The sequence below is a fragment of the Diceros bicornis genome, chromosome 37 (genome assembly GCF_020826845.1).
Source record: "Diceros bicornis minor isolate mBicDic1 chromosome 37, mDicBic1.mat.cur, whole genome shotgun sequence".
NCBI lineage: Eukaryota > Metazoa > Chordata > Mammalia > Perissodactyla > Rhinocerotidae > Diceros > Diceros bicornis.
In genome coordinates this window covers 18,232,686-18,247,800 of record NC_080776.1, presented here as the reverse complement: position 1 = coordinate 18,247,800, position 15,115 = coordinate 18,232,686, and the positions used below count along the sequence as shown (strand labels likewise).

General features: G+C 42.1%; 1 protein-coding gene across 1 annotated transcript in view; it reads left to right on the top strand.

The window, feature by feature from the left end:
* The window catches only part of DNER (delta/notch like EGF repeat containing), a 300,865-nt gene that overhangs the window by 234,405 nt on the left and 51,345 nt on the right, over window positions 1-15,115 (top strand). Inside the window, exon 8 of the mRNA XM_058533144.1 lies at window positions 661-885. Within this exon, the coding sequence (XP_058389127.1) occupies window positions 661-885 (225 nt within the window). The remainder of the gene's footprint in view (window positions 1-660; window positions 886-15,115) is intronic.

Here is a 15,115-nt window from a genome sequence, read left to right as displayed (position 1 = left end):
ATAGTGTTCCATGGTATGGATACACCACAGTTTGTTTACCCATCACAATAACCAACTTTAAAAACAGTATGTATTTAAGAAACTGCCAACAGTGGCTGCTTCTAGAGAAGGGAATTGGGGGAACAAAGGGATAAGAGTAGGAGAAAGATTTTTTTCATTTCATTACTATTTTATATGGTTTTAATTTTTTAATTCAGGAGTATATCTTTATTAGAGCAAAGTAAGGAATGTCTTCTCCCCAGAAATGTATATAAAACAAGGGGTGACAGCCCTCCACTGACCCCAGTCTCACTTTCCTGAAGGTAATCACCATTAGTTTTTCATATCTTTTTAGACTATACATACACACATACACATGTGCATATATAAATAAATTCATGTCCATGTCTGTCTGTGCATCTAAACAGTCATATATTTTATATTGCAACAAAAATGGAATCAATCACAGGGCTTAATATTTTAACCCACGGTTAACCAAAGCTAAGAAGACCTGTCTTACCAACCTTGCTGGGTTGTACATTCTGCAAACTATTAATGAATTAATTGGTTAATCAATTCACAATGGAGAAAAGTTGAGAACTGCAGACTCAGTTTATTAATTATGTGTTGACACGGTTTAATTTTTTTTTTACCTCCATCTCCCTCTGCGTTTTCTTGCAGGATACTTCGGACCTGCCTGCGAAGAGAAGGTGGACCCGTGCGCCTCGTCCCCGTGCCAGAACAACGGCACCTGCTACGCGGACGGCGTGCGCTTCAGCTGCAGCTGTGGCGCGGGCTTCACGGGCCCCGCCTGCGCCCAGCTGGTCGACTTCTGCGCCCTGAGCCCCTGCGCGCATGGCACCTGCCGCAGCGTGGGCACCAGCTACAAATGCCTCTGTGACCCAGGTACGTACAGCCAGAGACCGCAAATCCTTTCATTCCCCGACCTCAAAGACTTAGCTTTTCTTTTGCATCTGAGCAAATGCTGGCAGCTGGATGTGTTTACTTGTAAATATACATGAACTCCACTCATTAATGACACGCTTTCTCTTTAGACTTACCCTTGGCAGGGTTTTAAAAATGACTTTCCCTTTTCATGAGCGGTTCACATTCATTGTAGAAAAATAAGAGTTACAAGTAAGCAAAATGAAGAGAGTGAAAAACAGGCTTAATTGTATAACAGCTTATTTTTTAACAATTTACTATAGATCATTCCAGAGATTTTACTGTAGTGTATATCTTTTAATACTGTGTTCTTAGGTTAACGGAATACGTTTTTCTATTTTAATGTTCATAAAAAGCAGAATGCAATCCATTCAGTATTTTATTGTCTATTAAAATCCTTACTCTGTGCACAGTATGTGTTATAGGACCTGTGACTCCTTGTGTAAACGTTCAAAAATTCTGTAATTTATTTTCCAAATGTCTTCTGCATTTTACTGATTTTTTGTTGTGTAAGTTTTGATACTCAGAAGTCAGATGGTTATGAGTCAAAATCTGTGTCCGCACAACCTACTGGTATGGTCTAAAAAGGAGGCAGGCCGGCAGCTCGCTCTTTCCTCTCGTTTGTATTCTGCCCACGTCTCCGTCCTTGCACGAGCCCACTCTTTAAAATGCTTGCCAGGGGCTGACCCTGTGGCTCAGCGGTTAAGTGCTCGTGCTTCGCTACTGGCGGCCCGGGTTCGGATCCGGGTGCGCATCGACGCGCTGCTTGTCCGGCCATGCTGAGGCCGCGTCCCACATACAGCAGCTAGAAGGATGTGCAACTATGACATACAACTATCTACTGGGGCTTAGGGGAGAAGAAGGGAAAAAGAAGAAAAAAAAAAAAAGAATGCTTCCCAGCACAGCAATTCCCCACAGATGCCCCTGACCCGTCAGCATGGCTGCCAGTTCCCTGGTTTTGCCTCACTCCTGCTCCACCTGGATACCTGCTCCTCTGTCACCCCATCTCTCCTGGGAAAATTCTTCTTCTGCGGCTGAATCGGCTTTCCTTCCTCTGAGTTCCAACGATCATCCACTTGTCTGGTTTTTAAAACATTATATTAATTATCATTGTATGTGTCTCTCTCTCCCTTGGGGACAGGAGGAAGTGTAGTGTTATGAGCAACTTTTCTCTACCAATAATAGCCTAAGGCACCGTTTGCTGGGCATTAATCTTTCTAGGTTTTGAGCTGGGGTGCTTCACGTCTCCGGTCCTTTCAGTGCCCTCCCTACGAGGAAAATATTGTTGGACCACATTTGCACCGAGGTATGAAAAGCCTCATTCCTGGTTCAGTCATGTGCCTGCGACCACACACCCAGTAGCAGGCTGAGCCCAGATCCCAACCTGGTGCCCGGATTCCACTGCCCCAGAACTTTCAAGGGGCACTTCTTGTACTCATGAATCAATTAAAGGAATTAGTGGGAAATGCAACTAAACATTGAAGGATGTTAAAAAGCCTTTTCTATCTAGACTCTTAATTCTGTTTTTCTAAGCAATCATGGGATTGATATTTTATATATATATGTGGAAAGAGCGAGAGAGGGCGAGATTGATTTTAAGGAATTGGCTCATGCAGTTGTGAGAACTGGCAAATTCGAAATGCATAGTGCTGCAAGATGGCAGGCTGGAAATTCATGCAGAATTTCTCTGTTATGGTTTTGAGCCTGAATTCCTTCTTCTTTAGGAAACCTCAGGTTTTGCTCTTAAGGCCTTCAATTGATTGGATGAGGCCCACCCACATAATGGAGGGCAATCACTTTACTCAAAGTCTACTGATTTAAATGCTAATCTCATCTGAAAAATACCTTCACAGCAACATCTAGACTAGTGTTTGAATACTTGAGTGCTGTGGCTCAGCCAAGTTGGTGCATGAAATCAACTATCACAGTAACATTTTGGGGTATCTCATCAACCTCGAGGTGAAGAAGTTTCTCCACCTCTACGTGTGACACGAGGATACTTCTCTGGGTTGGCAGCCATCCTTTCCTGTCAGAGCCACGGTGGAGATGGAACTAGCTTCCGCTGTTGAGGTTTTCTTCCATGTGCATTGTAGGACATGTGCTGTGGCGCTGGGCATGCCGGGGAAGGAGGCAATGCCGTGTGGTGCCCTTGCCTGCGGGGCACTAAGACCGCTTTGTGTTTGCAAATTGAACAAGCTGCAGTTGTGCTGACGAGAAGAAAGTCTTCCTCATGTCATGACCCACGAGCACGCTGCTCCCAACATTCCGCTCTGGGTGTCATGACCCGTGGGCTAATTCCCCTCAGCAGTGATCTGAAGCAAAATCTTTCTGTCAGGAACTTCCTCAATACCTTTCTCCTTAGAGTTCTGCTTTCCCCAGTGGAGCCCCACGAAGAGGAGTCAATATTACAAGACAGATTTGTTTTCTCCTCCGCTTCTCCTCTGACTTTGTTCTTAAACATTAAATTTTCCTTATATTTAGTTAGTTTATTTTTAAAACTTTAAATGGAATGTAGTTATTTAAAGATAAATGTTGCTTTTTAATAATATTGAGTAGAGTTTTTCAACATGTGTGAGGAGGCTTACATGGTCCTAAATAGAAAATATACTGCCTGGTGTTTCTCTTTCCGCACTGGGAGAAGTCACTGAGGGCGGTAGAAAGAGCCTATTTCTGAGATCCTCATTTATTGACTCTTACTGACCAAATCCATAGGAAATTTACAGGATATTTCTGGGCCTCAGTTCTTATTTTCATGAATAACGTCTTAGGTGCTCGTCTGTTCAACTGCTTTGGGTCACGGACTGGCCCGGGGACAAGTTGCTGACCACGTTCTTCTATTGTGTGTGAGAGCGTCAAGTGAGAGGCATGTAGCTCGTTTCCTGGTGTGGAGTAGGAAGAGCTGTTCCCGTTTGTTTCCATCCTTGGAGAATCCAACATTTCTCCCCAAGCCACAGAGGGGTGAAGTATCTCCTGTTGAAGTTCCACTCTTCCCTCCAGCTGTTCTCCGCTCAAACTTCATTTGTGTCCATTTGGAGCATTTGGCGTGGTAATAGTCAATGTCCAGCCTCCAAGTAGCCTTGAAAAGCCTGAAGAAACGTGTATTCCGCTCCATGATCCTTTCAATTATTAGGCAGTCTCCTGGGGTGGAGCCTTGGAGTTCTATCAGAGCTCTCTCCTCGAACTTGGGAGATAAAATCGCTTTCAGAGGGTTGGCTTCCTCAGATCATTAGGTGACATTGTGTGAAATAAAAAAGGCATCTTAACATCTGGCAAGAATTTACATTTTAAGAGGTGAAAATGACAATTCTCTGAAAGCGAAATTTCTAGTCTTCGTCTTTTGGAGCATGTAATTGTTTCGCCACTAGTCTGCATAATAGAAGAATCTCATGAGAATGGGTGGAATTGGGTGTCTAGCTGAAGAGCCGCAAGCCTGATCGTCTTCAGAGAGAGCAAACCGATCCCACTTCACAGAAGGGCAGCAGATTGAAATCATGGCAGGTTGGTAATTAGTTCCCATCTGACAAAACGCCTTTTGGATGACTGCAAATCAGATTCGCCAGGTGCTTTATTTTCAAAGCTCGTTTTTAGCTTATCCGGCTGAGGATTGCTGATGGGATTTTAATATTAAATAATAAGATGTCAGCGCTGAGTAATCTCTGACATGTTATCTCTCAGCGACAGTGTTAAGTGATAGGGCACACGTACTCTAAGAAAATTGAAAATTGAAGTCTCTCGAAGACCAGAGGAAGTGAGCACTTGGAGCCCTGCACACATTGTGGGAAGCAGTGCCACAGTGCGTGGAATCAGTGGGTGCACTCCATTGTCCTTACAGGTGGGGGCCATGGTATTTCATGAGTTCTCAATACAATGGTGGCATCTAGAGATGCCATTTGGATGATGACCAATGCTGGAAGGAATCCTTGGTAAGAAGGGAAGAGGTTTTGCCTGAGTTCACTGGACTTGGCCCATGCCTAATACACTTGAGTTATTACTCTGACCTTGTTTGTTGAATTGAATTAACCCTCCCATTACAGAATGTATCTCAAAAGACTATTTAAGGAATTTAAAGTCTAGGGCATTAGAGGATTTTTACATGGAAATACGTATATCGGTTTTTATTTTCATGCGTAACCTTAGATGCTCATCACTTGTCACGGGCTAGACCTGGAACAAGTTGCCGACCATGTGTTTCTTCTGATTCTTCTCCACCATAGAGCTGGTAACTCAATTAGATCATCCAGACTATAAAAGAAAGGAAATTTAGCTTTCTCCATGAAATGCTTTTATAAAGGAAATTTTATTTATGGGAATTTCTGATCCTGTTTTTTCTAGTTTTTACATATGCCTTCCATGTGAGCTGCATTTCTGGTCTCTATGGCCCGAAAGACACAGCTGGCATTGCTTCCTTCTGTTAAACTCAGACTTGGCGATATCAGCACTCTGATAGTGTCTGCTGGAAACAAAATCTAAGATAAGACTTAATGGTCAGGATGTTAATAGCAATTCAACAACAGTAAAGAAAAAGGTACACCTACAAAGATACGAAGACATTTAGCTCACTAATAAATGCCTCGTTGTGTTTAGGTTCCTGGATAAGTACCATGGGCAACTTTTATCTTTAATTAACCAGAAAACTTGATCAGGTTCACCAGGATAAAGACAATTCTTGTGCTTAACTTGCTCCAGAAGGCTCCTGAGCTGCGTATCACACTATTCTTGAGAATTATAGCTTGTATAGAATGTATTGTCTCCTTTCCCCACATCCTCATCCTGCTATCATGCCCTTCCATTGTATTCCCAAATATGGTCAGGATCCCAAATAGAATCCTGTCTCCCTAGCTATAGCTGTAGCAACTCTTCGTGATCTGTACTCTACCTAAGAAAAAGTTTACATCTCTACATTGACGTCGTGATGACACTAAGAACTGAGAAAGAGAAGAGCATCCCCTGACATTGGAGCCTGTCTAACACAGGTAGATGTTGGAGTTGTTAGGATCTGAGCCATCGTGTCTCCTGTTGGACATAAGGACATAAACAATCTCACAGAACACCGACACCAGGCAATCACACGTAGGCCCTGATAAAGCGAAACAAACAAGACCATTTCATAATTTTGTCTAAGTACAGACAAAAATAAGATCACCATGCAACCTGCAAAATATCAAACATCCCCTTCTCTCGCAAATAAATTGAAGGCCAGCTGATTCTTTGCCAATTGCAGCTTAAGCCTGCCCTCCCTATGGATAAGATTTATTGAGATACTCAAGCATAGCATTGTTCCTGCTTTCTGACAGCATCCACTCTAGAGTGAATCCTCCCTCAATCACCCCACCAGAGTTCAAATCCTCTTAGTCCCATCTAACACCCTCTTACTGAGATACCCCTGGGTTCCCCATGGTGTTTGCTCTCCCTTGCTGCACTGAGTAATAAACCCACCTGTTGGACTACAGGTGTGTCCCTGGTGGTCTTTGGTTGGACTGCATTGCTAGCACTTAACTGATTCAGAAGTTCAAAATATTGAGGATTCCAACTGATTGAAGTTTTTTATTAACAATACAGTAGTCCCCCATATCTGCGGTTTTGCTTTCTTATGGTTTCAGTTACCTGTGGTCAACTATGGTTCAAAAATATTAAATGGAAAATGCCAGAAATAAACAATTCATAAGTTTTAAATTGTGCGTATTCTGAGTAGCATGATGATATCTTTCACTGTCCTGCGCTCTATGCTGCCCCGGATGCGAATCATCCCCTTGTTGGATCCCCAACCATCAACATTATCTGCTCCTGGCATCCAACCATTGACATCGTCATGGCTCGATGACCTTCCTTCTCACATATCATCAGAAGGTCAATAGTAGCCTTTGCTACGTCACAATACCTACATCATTCACCTCACTTCATCTCATCACATAGGCACTGTATCATCTCACACCATCACAAGAAGAAGAAGGGTGAGGAGAGTGCAATAAGATATTTTGGGAGAGAGAAAGACCACATTCACATAACTTTTATTATGGTATATTATTATAATTGTTCCATTTTATTATTAGCTATTGTTGTTAATCTCTTACTGTGCCTAATTTATAAAATCAACTTTATCGTAGATATGCATGTATAGGAAAAAACATAGTATATATAGGGTTTAGTACTATCTGCAGTGTCAGGCTTCCACTGGGGGTCTTGGAACATATCTTGCATGGACGGGGGGAGTACTGTAGTTCAATAAGAATGTCCAATGAATTGGACATTGAACTTGTCTGGATTTATACATAGGGGAAGGGAGCTATGGAACTAAAGTCCTAAGTCGGAGTTGGGGGAGTTCAGAGAACAGTGGATCTAGTTGGCTGCAGGATAAGATGCATTGGATGCAGTAATGGGTAGTAAGGCCGAAAATGCTCATTGGGACAGATTGGGGAGAGTCTAGATGCTACGGAGTTTGGAAAATGAATACTTGGAGACCTTTTGCGTTAGCAGTGTATGTAAACTGATCTGTGTTTTAGAAAGATTATTCTCATAGAACTGGGTGATTTCTAGAAAGATTGGGTGGCTTTTAGAAAGATTATTCTGATGGAATTAGATATTACAGTCAAGAATAAACAAACACATAGAGACAGAGATTGGATTGGTGGTTACCAGAGGGGAAGAGGGGAGGGAAGAGGGCGAAAGGGATAATTCGGCACATGTGTGTGGTGATGGGTTGTAATTAGTATTTGGGTGGGGAACATGATGTAATCTATGCAGAAATAGAAGTATAGTGATGTACACCTGAAATTTATACAATGTTATAAACCAATGTTACTGCAATAAACAAAAAATTAAAAAAATAAAAAAGACCATGAGACAGGAGCTCAGGCAAGTGGAAGTGAGGGCTTGAACAGAGTGTGGCAGTGGGAAGGAAAGGGTGGACCTAAAGTCTGTGGGAGGAGTGGAATCATCAGAGATTGGTTTCAGTGGAATGTATGGAACAAAGGTGAGAATAGAGTCAAAGGCATCTCTAAGGCTTTAACTTGAGTAATTCAGAGAAATAGAGAAATGTGCAAAAGGAACCTTTTAGGCTTTTGGGTTCAGCAGGTCAACCAAGTGGATGTGTCATTAAATAGTTGTTACTTCAGGCTAGAATGGGGTAAAGAGGCTGAAACTAGGGAAATAAGGATGGAGCTCCTGGTGTGGGGGTGCTAGAGAAGTCAAGGGAACTATTAAGATAGATGGGGTGAGAGCATACAAAGAAAGGGGAAAATTTGGGGAGAGTGTTGGAGGGTTCTTGCATTGAGGCAGGGGCTAGAACCAGCAGCAGAAGAGGCTGGAGGAGGCATCACTGAGTTGGAAGGGTCTCTTGGAGAGGGCAACGCCATGGAAGTTAGTGAGTGGGGGAGAGGAGAAGGAGAGGCCACTGGCCGGGGTGTGAGGAGCCCCCACCTGCACAGGCCAATGAAGAGCTGAGTCAGACTTGCCCAGAACGCAGGACGCTGAGGGACCTGTCCTAATGGCGTTCATAGCTGCCACCACAGCATCCTTCGTTTCCATTTTGTTTTGATTCTAATTTTGGGGGGCGTTCAGGGAGAATGAGTGATATTTGTCTTCTTTAGGCCAGTGACCTGAGGGATTAATACACGGGGAGGAAGGACACTGGTAATGAGTGAAGAACACTTGCTGGTGGAGCATGTGGAATTTTTATGAGATTCTTGATGTAAGAAATCTATTCACAAGGCTGCTTTTTAACCTCGCTTTGAATGGCTAATCCATACGTATGAAAGTGTTAATGAACTGGCCTATAATTATAAAGAATCTCTGCTCCTCTGTTTCCACTGCTCCCCTTAAAATTCAAATAGTTCAGAACTCATTCTTGAGTTGAGTTCTTTCAACTATTGTTGAAAAGGTATGAGATCTACTTACCGGCAGTAGGAGTTAGCATATTCTGTGGGGATGGTGGGAGTCATTTTACATCATCTTACCTGGAATGAAAGTCAGAAATGGCAGCTGATAATAGCTTATATCACTAACCAGTGCATTTCTGAGGACGGCTCTATTTGAAGCGCTGCCAGCACATAATTTCAGGAAATTCTCATCGAGCTTATGGCCATGGAGGTCAGATGAAGACTCATGTAAAACTGTTTTGTAACTAAGCCATTGACTGTTATTTTATTTTGTGGTTGAAGTTATTATGATCCGATTGCTAACATTTTTCAGCTTACTGGGAATGTCTGGGAATCTGGAATTTAGAATTGAAATTTGGCATCCCTTGCTTCTCTTACCAGGTGTGAAGGCAAGGGGCCTGAGCTTAGAGCCAAATTTAAGTCCCAGCTTTATCACTGAATTGCTGTGCAATTGGCCTCTGTTAGCTGTAGTTTCCCCTTCCATAAAATGGGGATAAACATACGGAAGCCCAAAGAGATGAAGCCTATGATCATGCACTTTGAAATCTATAAAATGATGGAGCAGTAGTGCAAATGTCAGAGATTCCTTTTCCTCGGGAAGACTATTGAGGAAATTATTAAATCTGTGGTCTGATTCTTTTCCTGTGAGGTTCAAGGTTAGAGTTGGACTAGAGGGGGATCTATTTTCTTGGTGATAGTGGGCATTCTTGAATGATGGCTACAAGTCCACCTTCTTGTGGGATTAAGGGATTGCTTGCTGCCTTGGCTCTTGTGACTGCAGTGATAAATATTTAAGTGGCAGGTACTGGGCAGAGCTCTTTAACTGAAATGGCTCCTCGAATCCCCACAATCCTTTTGAAGTGGGATCCATGGTTGTTGCCATTTCTCTGCCCATGACTATGGAGCTAGTTAAGTATGACGCTGGGGTTGGGGTCAGTAGCCTCTGTTACCTCAGAGTAAACAGGAAATGGGGTCAGTCTGTGACCCTGACTCACCAGTGGTAAGTAACTGACTGAAAAACAAAACATTTAACCAGATTTTCTAAGTGGTAGTTGTCTTAATAGCTGCCTCAAATGAACACATGAAATTGTTATTCGTTAGGACGTTGATTCAGCCCTGTTGACCCAGGTCATGCACTTATCCATGCTGGCTTTGCCTAGAGTAGCTTCCATCTATGAGAACTTATTCATCTAGACTCTGTGCCGAACACTTGAAAATATTTTCTCTTACTTAACCCCAGGTTATGGTATTCCTATTCTTTTATTTAAGGATGAGGAAACTGAGGCATTGAGAGTCTAAACAACAGTAAGTAGAGGTGATGGAGCCTCAAGTTTAACCTAGATTTGCCTAAACCCAAAGCTTTTGATCAATATGCCAGACATAGCAGAAGCCTCGTTGTGGCCCCCCAAGTTATGTGTGAGCCTGGATGCTCACTTGTGTTGAGCTAATCACAAGAACAAGCTTCTAGACTCCCCTTATCTCAGCACAGCTCCCGAGATGAGTCTGTAAGTGGACACCTCAAAGCCAGACTTGGAAAGCGCCCTTGATTGCGGCTCGGTGAGTGACTTTTGTCCCACAGTTTCTTACTTCCCAGCACAGAGAAGCACAATTCTGACTTCTGAGGAAATCACACTGCTTGCAGACAGGTGGGCCCCTTCTGCTTTTGTTTCACTGCAGATCCAGATGCTTTGAAATTGATGCTGAGGGCTACCTGTGACTGAAACGTAGGATTTCATTTGACCTGATGTCTGCTGGGTGCACCTAATTAAAGAAACTGCTCTTCCTGTGACTCAAATGAGAAATGCAGACATAGCCACACGACAGATGCGTCATCCTTCAGCTTAGGTCATCTCTCTTGATTGGTGCTTCTGGCTGCTGGGGTCCCCAGTGCCTAGTAGCAATTCGACCTTTTTTCTTACCACTTGAGTCTCTGAAAGCCTCTCGAGTTGATTATTGTGTGCCATGAACTGCTTGGCACCTGGCTCTTCTTTCTGCTTCGTATTTGACTTGCTTTTGTAGTTTTCTGCCTGGAGATAGTGCTGATGTCCTGCACTTTCGCATCACTCCTTCCCACAAGGCTGGCTCAGTGGCAGTGATTTGCTGTCAGAGTCAATAATGGAGGATCTGCTGGACTTCAGATCCCAGGGTTGGAAACCCTATGACAACGTGTTGTTATGGGTGATGTCTGAGATATATTGTGTTGGTGGTGGCTTGCATCCTGAGTCCCAATTAGACAACCAATAAGGAGATTTGTCTGCATGTCTTACTTGTTTCTGGCCTTCTCACATTTTTTACTTCTCACTTTTGTTCTGGCCTTCAATGTGCTTTTAAATTTTTCATTGATTTGGATTTGTATAAAAACCTGAGGACAGTGCCCTACATTTCTTCCATTGGTTTTCTATCACAGCCATTAATTTTCAATTTGAAAGCACATGATGAGAGGTGCTGCATATACTGAGTGCTTTTACAAAATTGCTTCAGTTCTAATGAAGATTTAGAGCTCTTAGGTTTGCCTGAAGCAGATGGATACATAACCTCATGTTTTAGTCCAGCAAATTGTCCACTCAAAGCACTTATTGATTTTGCAGAACAGCACGTCCTCTCCCATGTCAACCAAGTGCTTCCTTATGCAATACCACAATGCTCTATTTAAAATCCCATTTGACTTTATAGGGGTTGCCTAGAGAGATCCATAGCTGTTTGGACTGAAGTCGTAATGATAAGTTGATGATTACCAGGATCTTGTTTCATTTTTTCTCTGCCAGATGTGATGGTACAGATCAGAGTGAATGGCCCAGGTCTAATTCATTAGTGAAAGTGTTTCTTTTAGGTTGGATAAGGCCATCTGAAGGTAAGTGTGAAGTAAGGAACGTGTAGTGCCTGGTGGTGTGATTTTGGGACAACTCCCCTTCATCCACTACCTCCTAAAAATACCTTTCCTACCAGTTCTCTGAGGCCTAAAAGGTTATCTGTGTGGTTTTATTCCTTTAAGTTAGGCATTGTCCCTGGTAATTAAACCTGTGTATCAGCTAGTTATTGCTGCATTAACAAACCACTCCAAAACTTGGTGGCTTAATATAACCATTTATTGCTTACAATTCTGTGGTTGATAATTTGGGCAGGGCTTAGCTGGGATGTTTCTTTTATGCTCCACGTGGTGTTGGTCATGCTCACTCATACTTTTGTGGTCATCCAGCAAGTCAGCTGGGGATCGGCTGGTCCTGGATGACCTCACTCACATGTCTGGCAGTTGGCTAGAGTAATGGTGGCAACTGGGCCACATGTGTCTCATCACCCAGCAGATTAATCTGGACTTCTTCACATGGCAGTTGGGTTCCAAAAGCATCAAGAGCAGACAAGGCTCAATACACAAATACTTTTTAAAAGATTCTTGTTCTTTTCTATTTTCTAATGTCTTATTGGCATGAGCAAGTCACAAGGCCAAGCCCATAGACTCCATTTGTTGATAGGAGGAGCTGCAAAGAATTCGTGGCTATTTTTTTTTTTTTTTTGCCATCTACCACAATCTTAAATCTAAATATGTGAAGAACGTGAATGAGTTTAATATATACGTAAGAGCAGATTTGAGGAGAAGACAGGTTGAAAAACAAAAATAGTGTGTGATTGCTGGAGGAAAGAGATGAGGCCTCACGGAACTTGCCTACTCAAGTGACAAGGAATGTCTAGGAGATAATTTCTTTTCTTCACAATTCTGTGTAGATTGAGCCTCGTCCTTGCTTTATTTCAAGGAAATTTCATTTTCCACTTTAGATTATTAATGTACATATTCGACTAGGATCCTAAGTCACCAAATAAAAACACACTTTTGATTTTCCACTGCTTCGTGACCTCTCAGATGGATAAATGGCTTATGTTTAGGCATCCATAATATTCATTCAGTAGAGGCAATTGGAACAGAATTCAAGATTTACTCAAATATTTGCGTTCTGACTCCAATTTATTTACATTTTGAAATGTCTTTGTAATCCAATTGCCTTAAGGTACAGTTCTGGTGTTTAATTTTCTCCATGAAGTTCTTTAGCTGAAGTCCTGACTATAAGAATCAGCTTCAGCCCTATGAGTTCACAGCCCTTAGGGATGGTAGCCAAGCAGGAGGTGTGTGCTTCTAAAAGTGTTTCAGAATGATGATGAGAAATTTTCTTGGTGTTTAACAATCTTTAGGATTCAGCGTATTTACTTTAGAATGGCAATGACTAATAGGGAGGTTAGAGGATTGCACCTTTGAATGTCCCCAGTGATATGAGAGTGAAAATAAATATACCTGGGGGAAAAAAAATCTATGGTTTGCATTGTGGATTCCATGCACCAAAATTTTCTGGAATAATCACGGTCACAATGTTTTGTTTCCCATCACACAGAAACTTTGGTACCAAACTATATGAGGCCATCTCTTATCACTAGAGACAGTACAACTTTGTCAGATCATGTTTCTCAATTTTTGGTTTGTAAAAATTACTATTGTAGATTGCCATTTTATTTTTTCTCTTTAATTAAAAAAAATTTTCCGCAGCTTTATTGAGATATAATTGACACGTAACACTGTGTAAGGTTAAGGTGTACAATGTTGTTGATGTGATATACTCATATATTACAAAACGATGACCACCATGGCATTAGTTAGCACATCCATCATGACACATAATTACCAATTCTTTTTTGTGGTGAGAACGTTTACTCTCTTAGCAACTTTCAAGTGTGTAATACAGTATTAACTATGGTCACCATGCTGTACATTAGATCCCCAGAACTTATTCATCTTATAACTGGGACGTTTGTACCCTTTGACCAACATCTCCTCATCTTCCCTACCCCCAGTCCCTGGCAACCACCATTCTACCCTCTGTTTCTATGAGTTCTGCCTGCCATGTTCTGACAGTATGCTTTTCAGCTAAAATGTTGTTCCCATGGGTTTGGGAAGCTGGATCAGAGATGATGTGGGAAAAAATTGCCTCACTAAGCTGAATTTAGACCTGTTTCTCCTTGTTCTGATTAGGTATGTGTGACTCCCAGTCATACCGTGAGAAATTATAGATGTTTGCTACTTCTATATCCTTGCAACCTTTCCTCAGTTTGGCCTTCCTTTTCAAATTCAGCATTTGCTGTCAGTTTGGGATTTCTTTGCACTGCCTTCTTCCCTTAAGCAAATCCCAGGACGAGTGTAGTTTCATTTAGTCTATGTGTCTATGGCGGGTAGGTCATTTGACTGTACCTTTCACTGTGGGTTTATGTATATGTTGGTTTAGTTACAGGCACGTGTTCTGACTGTGTATTTTTATGGTTGGTTTATTGATATGCTGAGGGGAAGCCATGGCTATTAAAAAAAATTACCTCACCATATCTAGCACTTGCCGTAGAGAACTCCTACCATTTCTCTGCATTTTTGAGAATCAGAAGTTGTGGGAAATATTGTGTACTTTGCTATTCTATAGCTCAGTGGTTCTCAAACCTGAGTGTGCATGAGACTCATACAGGAGACTTATTAAATCATAGAGCCTGGGCCCTACCCACAGAGGTTCTGAGTCAGCAGGTCAGGAGTGGGGCCTGAGAACTTGCATTTCTAACAAGTTCTGAGGTGATGCTGATGTTGCTGGTCTAGGGACTCCACGATGATAACCACTGGTGTGATGAATGCAAACACAAGCCCTTTTGAGTGCAAACACCTTAAAAGAATATATAGTAATAACTAGATAAGTGGCAAATTAAAATCAAATTTAACCAATAGTTTGTCAAATAAATTAAAAAAAGTTAAACATTTAAAAAACTTCCTGTACTTTAACCTCTTTGTTAATATAAAATTCCTCTTTGTTAATTTAAATACTTGCATGAAACTACTTGCATGAAAATAGTCATCTGGGTTTTATTTTCTCTCCAAAGTGCTGTAACAGGACCTTAATTTTTGATTTTGCCCAACACTCATCTGTTGCCTGTGCTGGGCTCCGTGTCCATCTTGGTACATTCCACACTGAAAAACCTCTACCATGGGAGAGTTTTAAGCCTACTTTTTCTTTTCCAAATCTTCTTATACTCTTCCTCATCTCAACTGTAAACCAAGCCATTTTTACATGTATTTGTCAACATGCTAGATAATCGATTGAGGTTATGGAATTATTTTATTAAAACATTTTACTGGGGCTGGCCTGGTGGCTTAGCAGTTAAGTGCGCCTGCTCCGCTACTGGTGGCCCGGGTTCGGATCCTGGGCACGCACCGAGGCACCGCTTCTCCGGCCATGCTGAGGCCGCGTCCCACATGCAGCAACTAGAAGGATGTGCAACTATGACATACAACTATCAACTGG